This window comes from Pelecanus crispus, chromosome 17, assembly GCF_030463565.1.
Source record: "Pelecanus crispus isolate bPelCri1 chromosome 17, bPelCri1.pri, whole genome shotgun sequence".
In the NCBI taxonomy this organism is placed as follows: Eukaryota; Metazoa; Chordata; class Aves; order Pelecaniformes; family Pelecanidae; genus Pelecanus; species Pelecanus crispus.
Window position 1 is genome coordinate 7567809 of NC_134659.1, and position 10184 is coordinate 7577992.

The following is a 10184-nucleotide window of genomic DNA, read 5'->3' on the forward strand; positions in this document are numbered from 1 at the left end:
AATGGCACGACAAAGCTGTTGGGAGTCCAAACCCTAAAATATCAGGGGATCCATTGCAAGCATGGAGCAGGAGCTATTCAAATCACCATAAACCCCGATGGATATCTCCCTGAAAAACAGATGTTTCCTTTTGTCAACATTTATTCAACATCCCACCCTAGCAAGTGAGCACAAATACTTCCCCTTATACACAAACACGCTGCTAAGATAGTTTTCCCACAATGCGGCCCTCCTGGTTTGTATTCCACCTGGAAAGGCTCTTCGACACCCCACACACCCTCCTGCAGCCCGTGTACCTGTGCAGCCGCATTTCTGGAAAGCTGAACTATCGGGTCCTCTTCCTCTTTGCCATTTCCATCCTCCTGGTTTCTAACCTCATCGTAGTACGTTCAAATCCTGACATCCCTACCTTCTTGCGTGTGCATTTCTAAGCAAGGGTGAGCTGCCAACCCTGCTAACATTCGCCCCACCTCCCCCTGCCAAGATTTTTTATTTCAATGCACCCCTGGAAAGCTCTCGGATATCACAAGGCCAAGAGGGGTTCGACAAACTACAGAATCAAATGCAGAGAGCGAGCTGCGCTGGGAATCAGGAAAAAGGGAAAAAACATCAGAGAAAGGAGCAGCAGTGTCATACCACCAGACCACAGAAGATACAGCTATTGTTAGAAAAGTCAACAGGAACCAGAACAGCTTAGCTTGACACTTACGCTTTAACTACACATCAGAAAAAACAATATATACGAATGAAATAGGGCATATGGGCTGACTAAGGCTTAATTTTGGAGGTGAGAGCAGCCAATGTTACAGGACACACCACTTGAAATTGTCGCTGCCTCTGCATGATGTAAAAACGGAGGGTTGTTTAAGGAATGCCATTTTGAAAACATAAGTAACACGAGCCCTAGGATCACTTCAGCAGCCTTTCAAGCCAAACGCAGCGTACTTCTTCGCCTGCTGGCTTACCCGGGCTGCAGCTGGTACAGTTTTTCCCCCCAGAAGGTACCTGGAAGATGCTCAGGAACAGCAGCAGCCCCGGGGAGGGTTTCCCAGCACGGAGGTGAGCGATGCAAGAGCGGTGTCCAGGTGGCTCTGGCCAGCCCAGCCCGTGAATCGCCCTTGGCACCCGCCGAGGAGCTGCACGTTTCCACTTCACTTTCACGTGCTCACAGCGGATCACAGGCACTTCGTGCTACATGCAATTGCATTTATTTTCCGTACGAATCTAATAACGTCCCCATATGAGACAAATCAGGGAAAGAATTAGTCTTACATATATCGTTCAGCCACTCAACATGCCTTAAAATGTTGTTTGTGTAAGCCAGAAAAATTAAACTTGAAACCGTAAAACTGTAAATGCCTTGGTGATGAACATTAACCCCTGAACACCCAAGCATTATGTTTTGTAAGCCGCCTTCTTTTTGCCTTGACACTGTTAGGGCATTCGCTTTGTTTTACGTCAAGGCTTTGAACATCTAACGATTGCCTTCAAGCTTCTGGGGAGAGTTTTTTCACCAGGTGCCTCACAAGAGAAAGCCTTCGAGCACTTGGCACGGCGACCGCCTCCACGCAGGGCAGCGCCGAGGCCAAAGCTCGTCTATCAAACGAGGAGAGCGCGCCAAGCAGTCGGTGCCAGCGTGGGGAGAGACCATCAGCCGATTCAATCTGCAGCATTTAAAGCAGACGTCGTACCACATCACAGCCTAACGGCAGCGAGGGACTGTGAAACGCTGGGTTCAAAGCGCCAGCTCCACTCTACGGTGCAGCGTGGTTAAAAACATCCCGTGACCATTCAGAAGATTGAAATATCCCTGGGAATTCTGCACCGGAGCTGCCGATCACCAGGAAACACCGGGCTGGCAGAGCAAGCCGCCTGCTAATGCGCCGTCACCCACGCGCGGATCTGAGTGACCGTCGATATCACCAAGAAATTGCTTAAGAAGTTGCAGAAACAGGCCCCAAGTCATGCAATTACAAAACTAAAGAAGTTAAGAAAGTTTTTCCTGATAAATAAAGTGGAAAAAGGCTAGTCTTGGACAGCAGGCAGATTGGGGTTTTTTTCCCCCTTCCTTGCATGGCTGTTGCACTAGATCTTGATGACTGTGTAAACTTGCAGAGGCACAGCTAAGGAAGAGGACAACTGGTTTACAACCACTTGTAGCCATGAAGTGGACAGACTGCAACTGTTGATGTTCCTCCATTGTCATCCCTCAAGCACAATAAATGTCAAAGAAGCGACTCCATAAGCCAGTCTTTTGGTGAACACAGGATACCGGTCTTACAGGGGGTGTTGTTCTGCGCTCAAAAAACTGCGAGGCTAGTGTGCAAGAGTATTTGGGTGACGGCATGAACATTCTGAACTTTGGCAACGTCCCTTTTTACCTTTGCTATAACAATTTCTTGCACAAAAAACTATTTTCATCCATGGCCAGAATCAAATCAAAGTTCAAATCTGATTTAGGAGAGGGACGCCAACAACCGCATTATCTAATCCTGACTCTGCAGCACAGCCACCACCAGCATGGGGAAGAAAGGCTGTCACAATTAAAACCGCTCATAGCCACAAACCCAAACGCACAAGAAAACATTTCCCCAGAGGAAATGAAGCCTTTCATTCCCACCATGAAATGGCCAACTGGCCCAAGGCTGATAACTGTAAATACAAGCTGTGCTCTTCTCCTCCGTGAAGCCAGCACCAGCTACGCTCACAGCAGGATGCCGCAACAACCTGCGCCGTCGCCAGCAACCTGTATCCTAAATGCTCAGCAAGGGAGCCCCGAATTCCCTCCTCCCCAACTAGAGCGTTCAAATCCTTTCTGAAATCAGCTGCAAACACCTTGTCCTCTTCAGCAAAAGGCCCCTGCGCCGCGTTTTAAGCTACGCAGGAAAGAGCCAGCCCGGGACTTCTGGTTTGCAGTTGTTTTTGCAGCTCTTTGAACAACACTGCTGGGAGTGTTTTCAACTAATTGCGCCTGCTGTTGAGCAGCGTGGACTCGAGACACCCACTGACACGCAACACGCTGCCGCGATGTGTCTTTTGGCTGAAGATCAAATGAACATCTCTCCTGGCTGGGCCTCCCGGGCACCCCTTTCTCACCTACAGCTCCTTATGTTCAAACCTACGTTTTTACGTTCTTTATGTTCAAACCTACGTTTTTACGCTCTTCATGTTCAGACCTAAGTTCGAGCATGAGGAACGGCTTCCAGTGAAGTGCTGCAGCATGCCACAAACGCAGCAAACACCTTCCCTAACCTGCCGTGAGAGTCGTCCTGCAGATACATTCCACGGCAGCTCTTTCATCCTCCGAATGTCATGGAATAACACGGTAATACCCATCCTTCCCAGGCAGGATTCACACAAGGGGATGCTCTCAGAGATACGGGATAAAAAAAGGCACCGTCTGGTCTGCTCAGATACTAGTACGGGTGGAAGGCAACAGAGAAACAGCCAAGCGAGGCCCCTAAAATGGGAGTTACATCAGAAAGCAACAGATGACTTGGAAGGGGAGGGAATGGTGGGAAGAGATGGGTTTGGAAAAGATTTTCATTAGCCTGGTCTCCCAAGTATCAAGTTTCTTCTTGTGATGTGCCTGTTTATTAAAAAAGTCAAACATCCACTGAATCTGATGCAGGCACAACAATCTTGAGTTGTTAAAAACACTTATCAAAATAAGCAGCCGGGTGGGGAACAGCCTGTTAGTTCCCCCGCTGAGGGAAAAGCTCATTCCTCAAACATGAGGGAGTTCGCGGTGGATGGAGACCCCAAAACACAAAACTACAGGAGGCCAAGCTCCACCGGCGCCTCCGCTCGCCCCAGAATTCAGATCCCGCTCGTTGTTTGTTTTTAAAGATAACCCAGCCAGTGCCACCCTGGTAACGAGAGAAGATTAAACGAGGCAGAGAAGTTACCAAACACCAACTGAGAAAACATGAAATAAGAGACAGGCGTCGGATCGCCGCCGTCGCTGGCACCCGCGGGGGAACAAAAGGTGACAGCACGACGGGCGAGGGAGGCGGGCTATCACCCCAGTCCTGCCACCCGGTTTACGAAGAGCGCGCTAGAAAAATAATCAGTGCCCGTCAGTCATTTCAGATGCAAACCCTGTTTAAGTCATTAAGGGGGAGCATGAGGAGCAAGTGTCTTATGTATCTGGAGTGGGGAGCATCGTGCCTTCACAGCTACAGTTGCTCAAAACTTAAAAAAAAAAAAGCCATGTTCTAATTAAAAAATTCCTCTTCACAGCACACACTCCTCTTCCAAGAAAAGTTATTTCAATGCTCTGCCTCAGAATTTAATGAAAGTTGAACCATGTCCAGAGGGCTCTTGGAGGATAGGATGAAATCCCAATTCCCGAGCCAGTCACTCCATCTGTAGCTGAGCTGTGCGTTACAAATTCTCCGTCCTCGGCTCCCAGTGCTGGGCCCAAACACATCTGTCTGTCTGTCTTTACGTAAGCATGTGATGTACACGCAACCCAGGCAGCCTCAGCCAGCCAGAGGAAGTCCCATCCCACAGCTGGTTAATGCCATCGGATGTGACACCGTGCAGAAAGCAGAAGTTTGCACCTACGCAGCAGCACCCAGCGTGGCAAGACCGTCTCTTTTCCAAGCTGCAGTTGCCCCGACTAAATCACAGATGACTCCTCAAAAAAAACTAGGGAGGTTAAGTCACCCTGAAGAACTACTGTTTTGTAGACAAGAAACATTTTGTCTGCCCTGCATCTGGCTTTGGTGGGCAAAGGGCAGAACTGAAGACCGAGCACAAGGTACACAAAGATCCTGCATCAGATCCTCAGGTGGGAAAACACGGCCGTAAGCTGCAGCTCCAACATCTGAAGATGGGGAAATACCAGCACCAAGACAGATACTGCCTCCATCTCGGTAGAGAACAAGTGCATCGGGTCCTCCAAGAAGTTCAAAGCACAGACAAGAAGCGCTGCGCCTTCAGAGAGATCTGACCCATTATCAAATCGCTTCAAGCATTCTCCACAGGGAAGCGGTCACCAGACGGCCGTGACACTTCTGCACAAAGATCGGGATGTCTCGGACGTCAAGAGCACCTTTCACAACCCCAGCTGGGAGTCAGGCACTGAACTGATCTCATCACAACTCCCACTGGTCACGTCTTCAAGCTAATTGGATCGAGATATTTAATTTTTCTCTTATGAAAACAGAACTCGGGGCTGAGCCCGACTGCTGCATGTGTGAGAAAAATCTTCATGTGGCCGCAAGTCACAAGATACATACTGTGTACCTCAAAAAGCTCGCGGGAGGAAAGCTCTAGATAGCTCAAAGATCAAAGGAGACAACGGCTCCCTGAGGTCCCCCAAGCAGGGTCCCGGTGTCAGCCCCAGCTGGGGAGGATGCTCGGAGCTGCAGCCACTGCTGCAGGGCCAGGACAACCCGAGCTGGAGACCTACGCTCAATCTCAGAGCTTCACGTCACCCTCCAAAGGACATTAAGCAGCTCTAGAGCCAAGGAGTGGCCAGGGCTGACACCCTGATGGTCCCTCTGAAATAGGGACCCACAACAAAGCCGCTGTGCTACTAGAAAAGCTAATTCTACTTAACGATATTACAAATAGCAGCAACGGCTTTGCCCTGATTTGCATCCCTAGAAGGCTCCCTTCTATGTTTTAACTGAAACATAAGCAATTCTTGTCAAGCACCAGTGCTGAGGAAGCTTTGGTGAATTTGGGGGAAAAAATGTTGGAAAAAACAGTCCCAGAAAAAAGCTGAAGCCTCCAGGAGCAGCAGAGCTTGCAGTTTGCTTGGTTAGTTATGTAAATGAAGGCTATTTTAGAACAAACTTACGCTTTTAATTATTTTTGCATGAATTAGCAGGACCACTTCAAGATAATTACACAGAGCATCTGAACCCAGTGAAACTGTAACAGGCTGAATAACGGGGCGTTTTAGGCACACACAGTTCAACGCTGGCTGCGCTCGCGCAGCCGGAGCCATAGAAATGCCATTTGCACAGGCCAGTCCAGGCAGAGAAGCGAAGCCGGCTGAATTTGGCAGCGGGGCAACTCTGTGCATCCAGCAATGAGCTTTGTCACTCAACGTCACACAAACCTCCCCCGAGACACAGCCCGGCACGACGTGCCAGACCTTCGGAAAGGCGCTGGAGAGGGGAGCTAAGGATACGGGCTAGCACCTGAGCTAACCAGGAAAGGTTCCTGTGCCCTCCTCCATTTTGGCTGCTCATCCCAACTGGAAAAATCCCACAGGTTTCTACGTCAGCAAAATCGCATGTCTGCACCTGCAGAGTAGCGTTTTCCTGGAGGCAAATGAAGAGAAAAGAGGCAGTGTTTAGCACGGGGATTTGAGCGAGGACTCCCAGGCTGTTCCCAGCCTCCCAGGAGCGCCGGCTTTTGTTGCAGAAAGCCTTTACCTGCTGCTGCGAACCGGTGCGTGCAGTCATTCGAACCATACCCAGCGCCGGTTCAAGAGCAGCTGCTGATGGCATTCGCACACAAAATGACAATTACATCACACGGGCAGGGGTTGGCATGACCTTGGGCGAGTCGCTATTCAACGCTCAGGTTTACTTTTGTTTTATAAAAAAAACAAAAACCAAAAGCTTAGGAGTTGCTCAACATGCCGAGTTGTGAAAGGGAAACATTATGCAGTGACTTGAAATCCCTGCGGAGAAGCTGCCACACAGACAGCTCCAGGATTAGCTTTACCCCAACGACCCCACGGTTATCAAGCTACTGAGACCACCTCCGCCAGCATCCGAACTGCCTCCTGGATGCGAGGGGCTGCAATAACCACAGCGAAGCAGCTCCTGAAGAAGGGAGCACACAGCTGAAATCCGCTCTCTCCTTCCCCCTCTGCCCAAGAGATGATGCTTATGGAAGAGGGGAGGAAGTCAAATGCACTAAAACCCTCCCGATTCTGGGTCTGTCGCTAACTCACCAAGCCCTCCTAACACCCAAGCTGGGTTAACAGCAGAGCAAGGGAAGAACAACCACCCTTGGTACAAGCACGAGCCTTTTCTTAACCTACATAATTCTGCAAAGCCCAAACTAGGACAGTTATTTTAACAGAGCTGGGGAAGAACGTACAGACTCCAAACTTTATCTGTAAAGAAATACATTTCTTCTAAACTTCACTGCATCAGCAGTACTGCAAGAGGCTCACTCCAGTTACATAAACCACCACATGATCTCTTACAACCAGTTAATGATACGAGACACTACGTATCCTAGACATTTTAATACTACGTTATGAAAAAAAAATGCTTGCTCAAACAATGGAAGAAACCTCATGAACTTTTCCATCAGCTTCTTGATGCCTTACTGAAAGGATGTTTGTTCCCACTGCAGATATTTTTCTTCTGGCAATTAACTGTTCTGCTTTACCTGCACATTAACAGGGCTGCACACGGAGAGAGCACATTTCAGCATTCCCTTTGATTGCCAGGAATTGTTAACACTAATTTTTAAAACTAGAAAACTGTGACATTCAAGAGAGATTGCAGGTTGCGGCCAGGTGCAAACCTGATCCGAGATAGGCTTTTTTTTTTTTTAAATGAGGGTAGATACAGATCACTACTCCAGTGTCACGCTGTGTGCGAGGCCAATTATTCCAGAAGAGCTCCTCTGGAGTAACGACATGCACGAGCCCTTACCTGAAGACATGCTCAGAAGCACAGCAATCAGGTATTTTGCTGCCATCCAAAGTCAACAGCAGTCCAAAAGGCTGCTGGTTGTACTTTTAAAAGCCTCACCTGGTCTCTAGTGCTTTGAAACAGGTTACTGTACAACCTTTTCGGTGCTGCCTCCGCTGTCATTTGCTGACGAGGTCAGGCCGTCTTGGCCCCAAAGCCCTCAGAGTCTTTTCAATATTGCCACAAAGAATACAATACCACAAGGAAAAAAACTGACATACAAAAATACAAAGGGAGGACTATTCCATCCAGAGAATTTGCAAGTGTTGCTTACTAACACCAAAACAAACCCCCGGAGAATAAAGGATTATTTTGACACGCAGCCAAGAGGTTTTCTACACAAGCACAAGATCACAAACCTCAGAGCACCTCTTGCAAGGGCACAAGTAAAAACAGGCTAAATGGGGGGAAGAAAAAAAAAAAAAGCATTCTTGAGACAAGGATCACTCGGAAAGCAGAACTGTTTGTTAACACGTCCTGTTCTAACAGGAGACGCTCAACACCATTGTTCTGGTCCTCAGTCTGTCTCCCCCGAGATGGCAAACGTCAGCGTAACAAAAAACCAACGCAGACGTTAGAAGAGGAAGACCTGTGTGGCCAGATGGTCCACCTACCACCCCGCACTGCGCTGCCTGGTCCTGAGCTGCAAAGAAACAGAGTCAGTCTGCATCCAGCAGACTTTAGAGACAGGCAGCTTCTGCCTCCTCTGCACTCGAGTTAGTTATCACCCACAAGAACCTCTAAACACAGCTACCAAAACGCGGACCAAATACAGCAAAAGTTCTTTGCCGAGGAGAACCCATAGCTCCTCTGAAGAAAAATGTTCCATTCTGCCCTCTCAAAACCCATGAATGCATTTTAGCTGGAAAAAAGAAAAACCCCAGAGAAGCGACGCTTCCCTTCTCAGCTGTCCGTACATACAGAGACTGCACCGGGGCAGCGACAACGACACTGGTTTCGTACTCCTGCGAGCTCTGCAGAACCAGCTCAGCTACGGCAGAGTACACCAAACTGAAATCATCTTCCACGCAAAGTCAGGTCCTATCAGAGGATCTGCGGCAGCGTGAGGCGCAGAGAACCCGGCGTGATGACGATACCCCTGCCCGGGCAGCTCGCACGCCAACGTGGGCGCTTCCAGTCTGAGAAACATGGGTGCCCAGGGGCCACTTTCACCTGACCACCTGATAAAAGGATTTAATTCCTCTACCACAAAAAGCTTAACAGCCAAGCCCCAACGATATACTCTCTGTATCCAAGCAAGAACATGAGTGCTTCCTTCCTTCTCTGTCCCATCAACCCGAAGATGAAAGGACACCTACGCCAGCCCGACGAGCACCTTCCGTGCTCAGAGCCCCAGCCCAAAGCCACCGGGGAGGGACCGTCCCCGAGGGGCCACCAGGAGGGAGCACTGATAGCATCCAGGCTAGAAACAGAAGAGTTATTTCATCAGGCAGCGGCTGGCTAGGAAAATGCCCCACCCCAGGACAGCAGCACACTCCCCTCGCCCCCCGTGAGACAGGACAGGCCATCTCCCCCTCCCTCACCCCAGGGAGGGGACCGGGGACCCAAGGTGGGGTGAGGGGACAGGACCGCACCTGGGGCTGGGGACCCCGGGGGCGAGCCGAGCCCTCTCTGGCGACGCAAAGGCAGAGCTGCCACTGTACGTGGCCCTGTCCCAGACCCACCCTGCACCCCCCCGTCCTTCCCCGCAGCTCCCCCCGGTCTCCTGTTGGGATCCTGCCCCAGCCGTTCATCTTCCTCGCACCTCCCCGGCCCCCCCAGGGATCCCTCGGGCCCCTCAGGACCTCCCCCCGCCAGCTCCCCTCACCATCCCTCTCCCCACCGCTCACCCTCTAAAGATCTTTTAACCTCGTGGAGCCCCCGCCTCACTCCCCTCTTCTCCTCAAAGACCCCCTCACACCCCCCTAAAGGTGGAGCCCTGCCTCACTCCCCTCCTCTCCTCAAAGACCCCCTCGCACCCCCCTAAAGCCCTCCTGAGCCCTGGAAAGCCCCAAGCCCCCTTCCCAGGGGCTCCTTCACCCTCTCCAATCCCCAGAGACCTCACAAAGCCCCCGGCCCTCCCAGCGCCTCCCCGCAGAGCTCCCCCGGCCCCCTCCCCAGCCCTCTCCCACCCCCTCCCTGAGCCCCTCAGGCCCCTTCCTGAGCCCGGGAGATGCACAAAGCCCCTCGCTACAGCTCCTCGTGGCCCCTCAAGCCCCTTCCTCGGTGCACAGACCCCAACCTCCGCCGTCCTCACTCCGTCCCCAAGCCCCCTCCTGAGGCCGGGAGACCCTCACCCCCCTCCCCCCCCCCCGGAGACCCCCCCCCATAGCCTCTCACCCCCCAGCACCCTCCCCTGAGGCACTTTACGGCCCCCGGCCCCTCCTCACCGAGCAGCAGCAGCTTCACCTCCTTGGCCGCCTTCTCGCCGTCCTCCCGCAGGTTGCGGTCGATCATCTTACTCCGCTCCACCGCCGCCTTGTCCTCGGCGCTCAGCGTGCAACCCAT

The 10184-nt window shown here is 51.3% G+C and overlaps 1 protein-coding gene across 1 annotated transcript in view; it reads right to left on the reverse strand.

Moving 5' to 3' along the window:
* GNAI3 (G protein subunit alpha i3) overlaps positions 1–10184 on the reverse strand; it is a 34179-nt gene extending 23995 nt beyond the window's left edge. The window contains exon 1 of the mRNA XM_075722535.1: positions 10067–10184. Within this exon, the coding sequence (XP_075578650.1) occupies positions 10067–10184 (118 nt within the window). The remainder of the gene's footprint in view (positions 1–10066) is intronic.